The 13892-nt window shown below is 47.2% G+C and overlaps 4 protein-coding genes across 4 annotated transcripts; 2 read left to right on the forward strand and 2 right to left on the reverse strand.

Moving 5' to 3' along the window:
- HD553DRAFT_321871 (uncharacterized protein) lies at positions 1 to 1011 on the forward strand (the record flags this gene model as incomplete). Its single annotated transcript, XM_046181253.1, has 1 exon — positions 1 to 1011. One exon carries the CDS (start codon positions 1 to 3, stop codon positions 1009 to 1011), a length of 1011 nt encoding a protein of 336 aa, XP_046039871.1.
- A 3538-nt stretch (positions 1012 to 4549) lies between these two features.
- HD553DRAFT_321872 (uncharacterized protein) lies at positions 4550 to 7467 on the reverse strand (the record flags this gene model as incomplete). The annotated part of the gene is made up of 9 exons (XM_046181254.1): positions 4550 to 4739; positions 4808 to 4919; positions 5959 to 5967; positions 6105 to 6290; positions 6445 to 6494; positions 6611 to 6740; positions 6764 to 6810; positions 7047 to 7137; positions 7221 to 7467. 9 exons carry the CDS (start codon positions 7465 to 7467, stop codon positions 4550 to 4552), a joined length of 1062 nt encoding a protein of 353 aa, XP_046039872.1.
- A 476-nt stretch (positions 7468 to 7943) lies between these two features.
- Positions 7944 to 9234, forward strand: HD553DRAFT_321873 (uncharacterized protein; the record flags this gene model as incomplete). The annotated part of the gene is made up of 6 exons (XM_046181255.1): positions 7944 to 8141; positions 8185 to 8259; positions 8538 to 8556; positions 8729 to 8756; positions 8957 to 9040; positions 9168 to 9234. 6 exons carry the CDS (start codon positions 7944 to 7946, stop codon positions 9232 to 9234), a joined length of 471 nt encoding a protein of 156 aa, XP_046039873.1.
- A 2753-nt stretch (positions 9235 to 11987) lies between these two features.
- HD553DRAFT_333618 (uncharacterized protein) lies at positions 11988 to 13411 on the reverse strand (the record flags this gene model as incomplete). The annotated part of the gene is made up of 6 exons (XM_046182107.1): positions 11988 to 12211; positions 12277 to 12494; positions 12561 to 12612; positions 12677 to 12801; positions 12870 to 12967; positions 13166 to 13411. 6 exons carry the CDS (start codon positions 13409 to 13411, stop codon positions 11988 to 11990), a joined length of 963 nt encoding a protein of 320 aa, XP_046039874.1.
- Positions 13412 to 13892: the final 481 nt, after the last annotated feature.

Below are 13892 nucleotides of genomic sequence, written 5' to 3' on the forward strand. Positions count from 1 at the left end.
ATGCGTCTTCCGTCTATCTCCCACCGCCCCCCATCGGTTCCCGGCAATCAGCAACGGTTCAAGCTCGACAACGCAATTTTGAACGGCATTAAATCGAAATTTCCCCTCCCTTTAATCACCTCTATCACTAGACATGATCTAGAGACCTCCTCCTCCACCAACACTCTAAAGCTAGTCTACAAACTCGATATCAGTACCCCAGAGAAGAGTGTAGGAAAGACTATTAGGATGCAGGAGAAGGATATGAGATGGTTTGGGAACAAGGAGGTTAAATTGGGAGAATATTGGGGAAGGAAAAGGGTTCAGGAGAGGAATTTGGATAAGTTCAGGCAACTGCTACTTGACCAGGGACCTCTAAACAATAAAGGGGCATGGAAGGCACTCCCAGAAGTCGAAAAACTCGCCCTAGAATGGCTGGAGTTACACCACAAACTCCCCCAATGGACCCCAGGCTTAGAGTTAGAATCAGCCTTCCTCATCACCTCTGCTCTTCCCCAACCTCAATCGAACAACATCGATATCTCCGTCAATAATAACGCTATCCCGACGATTCAACACGGTACCGGAGTTTCTCATCAGCCCGGTCCGGTCAACGAAAGAATCACGCCGATCGGACAAGAACTCGACCCGCTAGAGCAAGATCCACAACCCCCTTTTCAACCCCTTCCTGATATTCATACCTTTTTCATGCAACCCTATTTCGACACTCCCCCTGGTCCCAGCGCCGTCAATCCGGTCTTATCTGAAAGGGGCAACGAAAAGAACGACAACGACACTACTTTCACGGCAGTAGCTAGTCAGGAGCCCGCTCCACAGACGCTTCAAACTCGGCGCTCTAAAAGCTACTTGGAGAGGAACTTTTGGAGGGGAGAATATGAGGGATTAGACCCTATTTACTTCAAAGGGAAGACTCCTGGTGGGGAATTGAGCGTCAACACCGATGCTTGCAGAGAGTACGGTCAATATGACCCTATTTTGGCCGAGATTGAGTTGGAAATGGATGAGGAATGATCACTTTTACCTTAGTTTGACTTGTCATTTTTGCCCAAAAACCCAAAAACATGTCTTTTACCTTAGCTATTTTATCTTACTTGCTTGTAACCTACCTTAATCTCATCAATTCCTGTAGACACAGCGGGACGCTGCGTTATTTCAGGGGGGGAGTGATGTAAAGGATCAGGGGAACAACTTGTACCTTCTACATAGTTTCACATTCCATACTTTGTACTTTGTACATTCCGTACTTTGTACATTGCACATTGTACTTTGTACATTGTACAACGTACAACCCTCAAAGCAGTATAGAGTTGGCTGAGCAGTGTGAGGTCCTTGAGCTTCCATCACTATGGTCTGCTGGTGACCTGGAAGGATGTGATATGCCTCCTTTGCTCTGAACATGGCAAACTTTCCAGGAGAGGCAGTTGTTTTCAAAGCTATGCTGCCTGTTTGTCCCCTGAGGCTGAGGTTCCCTTTCTCTAAGTTGACAATGGCTCCATGATGATCCAAGAAATCAGTTCCAATGATTATCTTTGATGCCATGTTGGGTGTCAAAAAGAAGGCAATGGGCAGGCTGATCATGTCTCCCTCAACTGTCTTGAAGTGGAGGTCTGTGTTGATATGACCAAGTGCAGTAGATTCCCCTAAGCCTTTGATCTGAAAGGTAGATCCATAGTTGATCCTTAGGTTGGGGAAATTGCTCTTGACATAAGCTGTGTCCATGAGAGATATGGAAGCTCCAGTGTCAATGCAAACTTCATGTATAGGCCCTTCTGGCTTGTTGATGGCACATGTGGCATAAGTGGGAGTTTTGCCCTGGTGAAGCTCATGAAGAGGGGCAGCAGTAGTAGGTTGTTCTTTCCTTTTGGATGGTGGCTGTTCCAGAACCTCAACTTCATCCAGGATGTCATCAAAATGTACCCTTTTCTTGGTGGTAACATTGTTGGCCTGATGAGGTTTCCATCTATGACCATCTGAGTAGGTGTTGTTGGGAAAAGAACCAGTCCTTTTAGTAAAAGGCTTTGCAGCTGGTTTCACTTGGTTGTGAGGACAATCTCTCCTCCAATGGTCTCCTTTGCAGATGGGACAAGGACTGGGAGGTTTGGTGCTTGAGTTGTTGGCCTGAGGTGTCCTAGGCTGGTAGGTGGATCTTTGTGGAGTAATAGCACCATTGTGAGGTCTGATAGTGGTGCTCCTCAGACCTGGTTCCAAGTCAATGAGAGTACGGCGGAACTCTTCCAGGGTGGTAAGGGAATTGACACTTGCTTTAATGAGGGGCCTGAAGTGCTGAGGTATCCCTTCCAGCATGTCATCAATGAGTTCCTTATCTGGAGTACCAGGAGGATAGACATAGTGTTGCAATGTCTGTTTGTCCTGGAAATAATCACTGAGAGTCTCATTGACTTTGAGAGTTCTATAGAGGCACTGTCTCCTGAGAGTGCTCTTGTGATTAGGCAGATAGAAGGCATTTCTCAATGCTGACTGCCATTGAGCCCAGGTGAGAAGAGTGTTCCTTTTCTCTCTGCCTAGTTGAGTGAACCAAGTAAGAGCCTTGCCTTGGAGGATCATAGGCAGTCTTTGCAGTAGTTCTGAATCCTGACAGTTGGAGAATTCAAAGATAGCAGTGACCTTTTCAATCCACTGATCTATGTCTTCACTGTCCCTGCCATTGTATTTGGGTAAGTCTGAAGCTTTGAGTTTAGACTTGTGGACAGAGTAGGACTCTGAGTGAGTGTCACTACGGGACAACTGTGGTTTGATGTCATAGTGATCACTGGGATGAGGAGAGATAGTGCTGCGCCGAGCTAAGTCCTCCCTGAGATTGATGTTTTCCTGTTGCACAGTATTTACTGTGTTCTGTAGCACAGCAAGTTGCTGCATGATCTGACTCAGTGCATCATCAGAGACTACAGCTGGAGTAGATGAGACTGCTGGAATGGTAGGTTGAGCATTCAAAGGTGGGGCAGATGGAACAGATTGGGTTCCACCTAGATGGCTATCCAATGAAAGGATAGGTGGGACAGGTGGATTCCTGGAAGGTTGATGCCTAGGGAACTGTCTAGTTGCCTGAGTTGTGTGCTGTTCAATCTGATGCTGAGATTCAGATGTGTCTGAGGAGCCAATGGCTAGAGGGTCTGGGGATTCTGATCCCATTGTGTAGGCTGCTTGTTTGCTGAGTTGAAACAAGAGATTTGAGACCTATAGTCTAGTTGTTGATCCTCTCTGGGATGTTGAAATGCTGCTTGTTTGCTGAGTTGAAACAAGAGATTTGGGACCTATAGTCCAATTGTTGCAACAATTCTTCCAAAGCTGCACTGAGTTTGGGTGAGACTGCAATTGACCAGCTCTCTTTAGGTCAAAGGTTGCAGGTGATCTAGATCTTGACAGCTATCTGAAGCCAGAAACAAGCTGTTGCAAGTATGTCAAATACTTGACACTGCGTCCAGTGGTTTGATTGGTGAGTTGTGAATGAAGAAGAGGTGTGTGGAGTGGATGAAGGGAGTAGTAATGTGTTGTTTTTGTCGGAGGTGTAGGCGAGTTGTCCGGGAAGCGCCCCCAAGTGTGATGGACCAAGCTTTCTTTTAAGGGAAAGTTAGGTTTCTCACAACTAATTTATCCGGTTCTCGCAGTTGTCTCAACACTTCTCCTTTAACAAACAATTATCTTACTCTCTCTAACACCCAGTGGAAGAAGCAACAAGGGTAGCTAAGCCTTGAAGGGATTGGCGAAGGTTGTTGTGTGTGAAGGTGACTTTGTTGTGCAGGAAGACACTAAGGTAGGGTCTTGTGACTAGGTAGTAAGATGAGTGAAGAGTAAAGAGGTAGAGTGTTGTACCCTGATCCCCTTCCTCCTGCCTCCTATATATACTCATGAGTAGACTAGGAGTACAAAGATAAGAGGTGGTTGTACGTTGTACAATGTACAAAGTACAATGTGCAATGTACAAAGTACGGAATGTACAAAGTACAAAGTACGGAATGTGAAACTATGTAGAAGGTACAAGTTGTTCCCCTGATCCTTTACATTGCCTTGCATTGACCAACCCCCACAGTCACCCAACTAACCTCCCTCTTCTCACTACCACAGGGCCAAACCCGGCAAGGGACTAGGATGCTGCGTTTCCTTTTTGCCTCGACAAGTTATCCTGACCTACTTGTAAATTCTTCTGCACCAAGCCAAACCCCTCAAGGGACTTGGATGCGGTCGGTTCTGTTTTCTCGCTGAAGCTAATCCGCTCAACCCCGTCCGGTTACAGCGCTACTCATTGGCAGCACGCTCAAACGGTAAGTCCCCACAGCCGGCACTGTTTCATATCATTGAACCCAGTCACTAACAACATGCCTCAAGACAAGGAGAAATGGTGCCTCTCATCATTATCCGCCGGTGAGCATCATTTGGCCAAACATACAAACGATCCTATATTCTATTTGCAGCAATCCATCGATTTTCATAGCAAGAATGAATCAATGACAAATACAAAAAGACCCAGCGCCAACCTAATGAGGGTCCAACCCAGCGTGCTCTTGACCTGATACTGGTACTGCTCCTCAATTCAAAGATTCATCCACTCTATGGTCACACCACCCCTCTCTGCTGCCATGATCATGGTCTCTCCCTCAAAGCGCAATTGCTGTTTGATGTTGTCAAGCTTGCGTGGGTTCAAGATTGGACTCAACATCTCAATGTGCTTGACTTTGCTGAGACCATTGGCCTCCTGCCAAAGCCATAATCCTTTCATTGTGCTACGTCGGCCAAAGACGTTCAGTATGGCAGGCTGAGCCATGTGACGGATGAAGAAGCAAGCACTCACAGTTCTTCTATCTTCAGGATCGCTCGCTTCTTATTCTGTTTGGCCGCTTGTTTGACCTTGAGGGCGGTGGTGATCTTGGCCTTGACATTGGCAGCAGCACCGTTCTTGGGGGCTGTCATCGAGCGAGATTAGATTGGTCGACAAAGCTAACTATCAAGCAAGAGTCACCGTTCTTCTTGGCAGCCATGTCAAGTGTTGAAGATGGTCTCGAGTCGGTGTACAAGTAAGGAGTATGAATGTGAGTTAAGGTTGATGAACTGGATTTGGAGTTTGTCAGGTTGTAGAGTTGGAGTAAACATACCAGTCATCTTGTTCTCAACCAATGTATATATCCCTCCATCGCTTCTTTACCACCAGTGACCTCAGCTGACCGTATGACCCCCAAAAGATCTGCAGTCTGTAGTTACCGGTCAGCTGCTATAAGGCTTGCCAGAAAGCCTGATTGGTAACACACGGGACTAGAAGGTACAGGTAGGGTAGTGACTGTAATAACAGATGTCTAACTACTACAGGATACTAGCTAGACATCTCCAAACACAACTCCTAATAGGTCTCCGAGAGTGTCTCCAAGAGTCTCCAAACCTCCACCACGCATGTGTGCGACATGTGCACCGCGGATGCCTGAAATAGCCGCCGACCTCAACATCTCAGCGGTTTTGTATTCAACCCAAAGACCCCTGCCTCCAGTGTCGTTTTTCAGGTTTGAAGGACTTCCGGTGATCTTTATGACCGGATTGGCACTTCACTGGAATTCCAATAGGGCAATGACGACAACAATAATCTATTGTTCACCAGGGTTTTCAGACATGTCTTTGGCAGGATCCTTCAGGTGGATGATTCAGCATCCGCCGTTGTTGTTCTTTCATTGCAACTGTGTTGAATGATATTGCAGTGGGTCGCCTCCATGTCTATATTGTTGGTCTCAACAACCAGAAAATGGTGTTGTTGTTGTTGTTGTTATTGTATCAGGTGTTGTTTCCGTGGTTGTGTGTATCCCTGCTGTGTCTTATCGGATACAAGAGTTGTTCCAACTGTCGATCGTTGCAACTTGTTGATTTTTGCGTCACTGGTGCTGCTTCTTCATTCTCTCAGAGAACAAATACCGATCGGCGCATGCCAATCGATCTGCCTTGTGGCATTTGGCTACTCACGCCAGATTTCTGCAGATATTGCAAGTTGCAAAGCCGGCTCCGTGTATAATATTTGATTACGCAGAAGGTCAGATCAGGGAGCCCACAGTTAATTGTATTGGCATACATCTAGAACTAACCATGTGCCACAGTCAACTATTCCTCACCGTCTTTCTCTCTGAGCCTTGAATGTGGGATCCAGAAGAGCTGACAAATTGGTAACAGGTTCATGAATGGAGCGTTGGCAGAGACGATGTTATGAGTCCAGAATGGTACCCTGCAGAACTGGACTTCTCCCAATGTCCATCCCTGGCGTCTCTTCCATTTACAGGCTTCTTGCTTTCCCCAAGAATCTTTGCATGCCATCCACGGGTTTTATATCAATGTTGCACAGTCTTCCGCACAATTGCAACACTTGCTTTGGGCCTGAAACCTGTTTGCCTGCATCTCACATCTTGGTGACCACTCTTGATCCTCTTGCATACTCTGGGTTGGTGTCTACTTCACCTTCATCTTCCAGGCCAATGCAGAGATTGATCCCAATCGAGGCCATCAAGCTGCATAGCATCCTCTTGACTGGTTATTTCTTGCGACCCGGTAAGAGCGGTGTTATAGTACCCGCGGTACGCAATTTCTTTGTAGGTTAACAGGTTTATTGACCTCTCAAACTGACGACTTGTGGTCAGGCCTTAACGTCATCTTGTTTTTTTTTCCCGGAAGCTCCTCTACGTATAGCGTCCTGCTCTCTACAACAAGCTTCCAGAGGTTCAACCAGATCGCAACCTCCTTCGGGTCCGTCGTTCCTGCGTGATCATCCGTTGCGAACCGTCAAGTAGATTCATCAGGCTAGCACTCCTGTAGGCTTCCAGGCACCTCTTGACGCACCCCACAAGTTTATCTTATGAATTCCCCATTTGAAAAGTTTGATAGCTAAAGAGTTGCCATCCAGATCCGTAAGTCGGGCCCTCTTATGGACTAGAAACCCAACACAGAGAAGAAGCCTTTTACGGATCTCTGCATCAGTTGCAGTCCATTGATAGTCCTAAGCGCAGCCACCATCATCAGTCTTTATCAATCGCCGGGCCATCCCCAAAAGCCGATCTACTTACCACAACAGAGCGTACTGGCTCATTAGCGCCAGGGGCGCATCGTCCCACTTGAACATCTCATCCGGAATGTCAAACATTTCATCTTGTACGACTGCAAAATATCAAGTCGATCATTTCTCGTCGCCGTCGTCATATGAGTACAACGGCAAGAGCCAATTGTTTGTCATTGCTTACCTGTATTTTGCCTTATCAAGCCCACTTCCGCCTGGAGCTGTTCAAGTTCGCAAATTTGCTGAGAAGGTGGTGCTCCGGGATTGCAGATGGCTTCGATCAAGGTGTCCTTTTCTGCTTGAACCTTTTTCATGTCCTTTGTTAGCTTTTCCGCCTCTTCAGTCTTCTTGCGCAGGGCTTCAGCCGAGGTCTGCCTTCCTGCTTGAACCTTTTCCAGGTCGTTTGGGAGCTTTTCCGTCTCTTGAGTCATCGTCCTTGGGTGTTCTCAAGGGACCTCTGATGGGAGTTACCGTACGGAGTATATCTAGAACACGCCCTATGTAGTTGCTGTAATGTAGTACTGTTGTGCTACATCTGTTACTACATTCATTACCTTACTCCTATCTTCTAGTCCCGTGTGATACTATTCCAGGTTTGCAGGCCAGCCTGATAAGCGGGCCAAAATAGCAAACAATACTGGTTTGAATTGGGGCTGGTAAGTCTTGAGCAGACAGGCTGGATCGTCATCGCTGACGTCAACTCCAACAGCTTACCTGTCAGCTCCCTCAATATTTAGAGCATCAACGGGAGGATGATGTGGATGAATTGCAGGACAATGTTGAACTTGGCCCAATTGTGGTACTTGATGGGATGTTCATGAAGAGGACCGTACAGGATCTCAAGGCATAGTTCACCACTGTGTGAATGTGGGTTGGGTCATTAGCTGCAACCTTGATGTTAAACGGAATGGCCTGCTTGCCAATGTGTGTGATTCCGGCTCTTGTTATTGCGAGTGCTCTGTCTATTTGCCCTGTACATGTCCTTGGTATCGGATTTGTTGTCCCAACATACCTTATTGAGCTGGTTGCCGTATGTTCAATCACTGCACACACAGAAGGGCACACTGGTAGCGCAATGCCAAACTGCAAACCTGTTGTCAAGGTGGTAAGTACGAGTTGAATCACCTCTTCCAGCGTCCATTGATCAGTGTTCATTGGGTGAAACAGGATTCGACAAGCTCATCAAGACCACATATGACGATCCTTTCTTTGAGATTCTTGCAGTAAGATAGAGCTTCCCACAGGTCATTTCAATACCCCACCCAACATACCTTGATCAAGAGACCGGAAATCTTCCATCTCTTCTTCCAACATGAACTGCTCGTACCGGCGACGCAAATCTCAGAATTCCTGCATGAATCTAAGATCTGCCTCAGTTGGGCTGGATATAGGAATGTTGAAAGCGGGAAGGACGGGCGCAGGAGAGTTTACAGCGGGAAGGGCTTGTGTTGGGGAGTGGTAGAGCACACTAAGGCTTCTCCAGTGATAAAAGGGATCACAGGTGCCCATGTCAGAGGAAGGTAGGTTTCTGGCTGGTATGGAAGCAACCAGTGACCAATCATTGATGAGCCAGCGGCGCATGGTCAAAAAGTCAAAAATGTGAAAAATTACAACTCAAAAAGATACAGAGTTTACCAATTACAAAGCGCTGATTCCATCTTACAGCTTGAGGAGACTTGCTTCTTGACGCAGATCTTCTATTGTACTGCAAGATTTTGGGGTGAGTAGCAAGTTGATACAAAAGCATGACAAGCTGCGGTCTGAGTGGTCCGAATTGGAGTGATCAGCAGATCGTCTTATGGGGTTTCAAGAGATAAGGATTGTGGCCACAAGTGATAGCTGGGGATCCTTTCAGTGGGCTCAAGAACTCGTGATGGACACCTTGAGCTCGTGATTAACGCCTTGTACTTATGCTTATAGCCTGGCTATTGTTACCCTCAAACTGCCAACCGGTGCCGCTGTGTCCCCAGTTGCCGCCATCAGACCCTGGGAACAGTCGGAGCTGTGAGTTTGGTTGTTGTAGCTCATGCTGTTGCTGTCAAGGGATTTATTGTTGTGATGTGCCCCTGTGTCCCCAGTTGCCGCCATCAAATCCTTGGAACAGTTGTAGCTGTTGGTTTGGTTGATGTAGGTCCACAATGCTTCAAAGTAGGCAGACGGCCCAAAGATTCGCTCGACTCTGTTCAGCGTTGGCTTGAGCTTGGTATAAAAAACATTCCAACAAGAGACGGTCGATGCTGAGAGGGAGGACGACAACAATGAGAGAGGAATTGAGGAAGGTATATATGCATATACGTAATGTAGGAGATAGAAAGATGCATAGACGACAATGGCAAGTCTGAAACGAAATGGAGATCGACAACTACATCGTTGGGAGCGACTGCATTAGACATCCCGCTGAGAAGCTCCAAGTGCAAGTATACTAAATACTTCAGGGTACAATGATCTCAAACCTCTGAAGCCACAATCACCTTGTTCTCAACCCCCAACTTCACATCACTCGTACCTCACAATACTTGACTGCTCTAAAATGTACTCCCAAACCACCTTGCCACACAAACAACACCTTCTCGACCATTTCTGGATCGGCCTTCCACAATCCTCAGGAGGCAAGCCCGATATGCTTGCTGTATACGTATCAATGAAAGGAATTGTGTGTTCGGCAAAGTTGCGCGTACTTGCATGATCATCCTTATGATTGCACATGCTCAACCTAGGCTGGAGAGCTAGTTAGAAGAGGACAACTAGAACAGGACAACAAGATAGGCCAGCCTACCGGATGATACGTTGTACAATACCTGGTTACTGACCCGGTCGACACCATACACCTCAATCCCTGGGTAACAGAGGCAAGGTCCCAAAACCTCACCCAAATCCTCAAGTTACTACCTTTTTTTCCAAAGCTGCATAGATGTTTGTACTGATTCTTACAGCAAAAGCACATGCAGGTGAACCATCAATGTCCAGAGGAGCGATTTGGTTTTCCATATCGTCTTTGAATAGCTTGTTGTCAGGGTTCTTGGGAATGCAAAGGTTATATTGTTCGTTCCCTTGCAAGGTGATTGCTCCAAGTTGGCTTACAGTGAAGGCGATTTTGTTTTTTCCCTTGGCCATATTGTAGATTTTGAGGCGGTGAAAAGGGTGTATATTTTGTGATGGTCATGCTATGCAGGGGCTGGAGTCGGATCTCTAACAGATCGGCAAGAACATGTCAAATAATTGAAAGAAATCACCTCCACACAACGTCATTGATGACTGACAAGTGCACAATTGTTTGAACCAGGATGATCTACATTCCTTGGCCGCAGTCAACCCCTACACTCTGCCACCATCGACGACGTCAAGAATGTCGACTTGGTGGACGATGCCGCCTGGGCCGCAAGATTGGCAAGAAAGATCTAACAGTGCCCCTGGATCTTGGAGAACTACAGCCAGATTGGCAATGCCGTCACCAATGACTTTGAACCTCTTGGACCAGGTGAGGTTGCTTGATGCTTTGTGAGTTCTTGGCTCTAGCACTGTCTGATATTGCTATTTATTGGTATCAGTCCAGCCACTTCTTGCAAACCACGATTGCATCAGAGTGACCTGTTGCAGTGTACTGGCAGATGAAGAAGAAGCAGCCCTTGCACATAATATTCAAGGGCTCAAAAACGACAAGTGGTTGCAAGAATTGCTGATGTTGGGGCAAGGCAATAGTGCTTGATTTAGTCTGCTACCCCGTCCAGGTCATTGCCACAAAGCCGTAAGGGATGTCTTTTGAATCTTTGTGGGGTCGACTTGAAGGTTGTGGATGATGGCCATGGTACACCAGACCTGAGGGTTGCTGTTGAGGAGGTCCTTGACACCGGGTCAATTTGAGGCCATCTTGTAGATAGTTTTGTAGTAGGCGTACCAGTCTGGTGCTATTCTAGCATACATAGTGTTGATGAGGTGACAAGCTGGAGCCAGTGCTGCATAGAAAGCACTAACATGTGTCTGAGCCTTGTTTTTACTGTCTTGATGAGTATCTTCGGTTTTGCCAAACGTTTTGGCAAACGAATCCACCTATTGTCTGAAATGCCTTAACCCCTCACAAGCGCCATTCAGACCCTTGTTTTCCCTCTCTGCTTGATGGCAAACATCTAAAGGAGAACCGAGATTGACTCGTATGACGCGTCCCGTTCTAATCATATTGTCGATCCCGGTAAGGTAGCAAAGAGCATCAGGGACTAGATTCCGGATTTGCTCCTGTAAACTTTCCATCATCTTAGGGAAGTCGGCAACATTAAAGCTCAACAGACCTTCAAACACCCACACAAGGTCTAAACCTTTGGCAGAACGAAGCTGATAAGAACCGCTCCAACCTCGTCATTGAATCTGCCGATCATCATTCTGCGTGGCATCTTTTTTTGCAACTTTCGACCTATCTAGATCCAAATGAGATACAGATCTGAATCATTCGATTTTGCATACATTGGCAAGCATCACAAATCAGTTAGTATCCATTCGTTGATGCTAACTTTGGCTGTTTGCAAGCCAGTGCAAAAAGACTACATCAATTGCCAGCCTGCCTTGAAAATCATGTCAAATCAAAATGCTGATGTCAGGTATAGCTCTGCTTCTATAATCATCCAGAAGAAGGTTGCCAAGGCTGTGGTATCGGGACAGAATATTCTTTGCTTGTAACTTACAATTGAATGAAACTGACCTTGATCTGGCTCCCAGGTGTGAAGCACAGGCCGCACTTCCCGACCAGAGTCAAAGATGTGATGTATGGTAGTGAATGGAGCACTTGCCAAGGTAGGCAGATGGGATAAGGTGGAAAATGTTTGATCTAGTTTGCAATGGCTTTTGTGCTCGTGCACTCTCAATAATGTCGAGCATCTATCCCACCTGTGACCGCAACTATCCTCCTAAGATCATGGGGACGGAACAGGAGTGAAAATACTTGTCATGCATATCAACGAATTCAGAAGATGTTTGCTGATAGACCAAGCCCTAGAGCGGCAAATATGAAAGCCGAGCTGTAAGCCAAGACAACACCTCCGGAGGTTGTGGAAGATGATCCATCCGCTGTTGTTGAAGCCGATGACGCAGATTTGGTCTGCTGACTCTTGGAAGAGGGTAGATCTGTGCTGGTGGTTATACCAGCGCTCGTGGTGGCTCCAGAAACACGCGCCGTACCGGTAGCGGCTATTGTCAATTGCCAGATTTAATTAGCCTTGTGTAGCCCTTTCTTCTGCCAGACTGGCACTTACTTGAATTCTGGGTAGAATTCTGTCCGCCAACACATCCCACTGCAGTGGTTTTCAAGTTCTGCTCAATGTGAAGTGTGACTTCAGCTGCAGGTAGATCCCTGTCCTGCTCCAAGTCTGAACTCACCTGTATTTCCCAACCTGCAACATACATGTTCTGAGCTGCAACATCTGCACTGCATCCAGAAACACAATCATACATCTTGTTCTCATCATCTGGTCTGTACCCGAACAGAATGTTATGAGTCACAATCAATGTAAAGAGCCTAAAGAGAGCACTAGCTCACGTAGGGCATGTGATTGCGGCGGTAGCATTGAGACCCTGCAGACAGCCACCAACTGGTTGGGATATAGTAGACACGTCAGTCAAGTTCACATGCCATGCAAGTAGACCGCTACATACCACATCCCCAATCATAAACGCCCACGTCCACTGCAGGGACGGTCGATGTATGTTGTGCAGCTGCCCAATGGCCACCAGACAGCAAGGTGAAAAGGAGAATTGGTGAGGCAGATTGTCGCTTCATGCTATAAATGTGATGATGCAGCTTTGAGCAACAAGAGAGTTGACGTCTTCACATGTATTGACAGCTCACCTGGCTTGAACCGGTCTATATCCTTGGGATTTTCTTGTAGTACTGTGATGAAACACAGGGAAAGGAGGTTTGCGTTTCAGGCAATTGGGGCGGGATGTCTATGAAAGGAGGGTCAGTTTCAAACCCATGAAACGCGGAGTTGGCATCCATTCCTGTATGGCATCAGGAGAGATTGCTTCATCCATCTAGCTCCTTGGCTATCTTCCTCACTAATCACCAAGTAGACGAATCACTTTGTGGTTGTTGTAGTGCAAAGTACCAGTCGTGCTTGCCGTTCATAACGTAACGCGACGGACACGCTCCCACCCTTGACCTCCGTCGAAGACCTCGACGGGGGATTCGCGCCCATCAGTCCCGGCGTTTGAAGTATCACTGTGACCGAGGGAGCGGAAGCGGGCGATTTGACACGAGGAACGGGGCGAGAGAGGGGGTGGATGGATGGAAACAACGTGGGCCGAGGGGATGGGGGCATCCGACCAGGCCGGAAGCGAGCGAGCGAGGTCGTCGTCGTCGGTCGAGGTCGATTCGCGAGGTTGCAGCATCTCTGGACGTGAGATCGTTTGCAAAACGACGTTGCATGTATAGGCGAGGGACGTCGAGCTTGCACCACCAGTTGATCACTAGTTTACTAGCTTACTAGATCGTTCATCTTGACACTCATACCCGTTCAACCCTGCCATCGATTCATCGATCGACTCGTAACTGGAGGGATCACTCCGTCGATCTGGTCCGCGATCACGGAATAGAAGCCCTCAAGATTCATTCCACCAGCAACCTTGCCAGACTTCATCAGCCAAAAGCTCGCATGTCTCGCAGCGGATAACATCAAGTTCACTACGGCACCCTTTGGGAAACGCTCGTGATCACGCCTTGCGTGCAACCGATCCAAGCACCTCATCTGCGAACCTGGACGATTTCGACATTCCTTTGTCACAAAGGGAGGACCTAGGGCACCCAGAGCAGAGAAGCGGTCATCAGGATCATCAGGCTTGAATCAAATCGATCATTTCACTCTTTTATTTC

The sequence above is a fragment of the Filobasidium floriforme genome, assembly GCF_021052385.1.
Source record: "Filobasidium floriforme strain CBS 6241 chromosome Unknown HD553scaffold_2, whole genome shotgun sequence".
In the NCBI taxonomy this organism is placed as follows: domain Eukaryota; kingdom Fungi; phylum Basidiomycota; class Tremellomycetes; order Filobasidiales; family Filobasidiaceae; genus Filobasidium; species Filobasidium floriforme.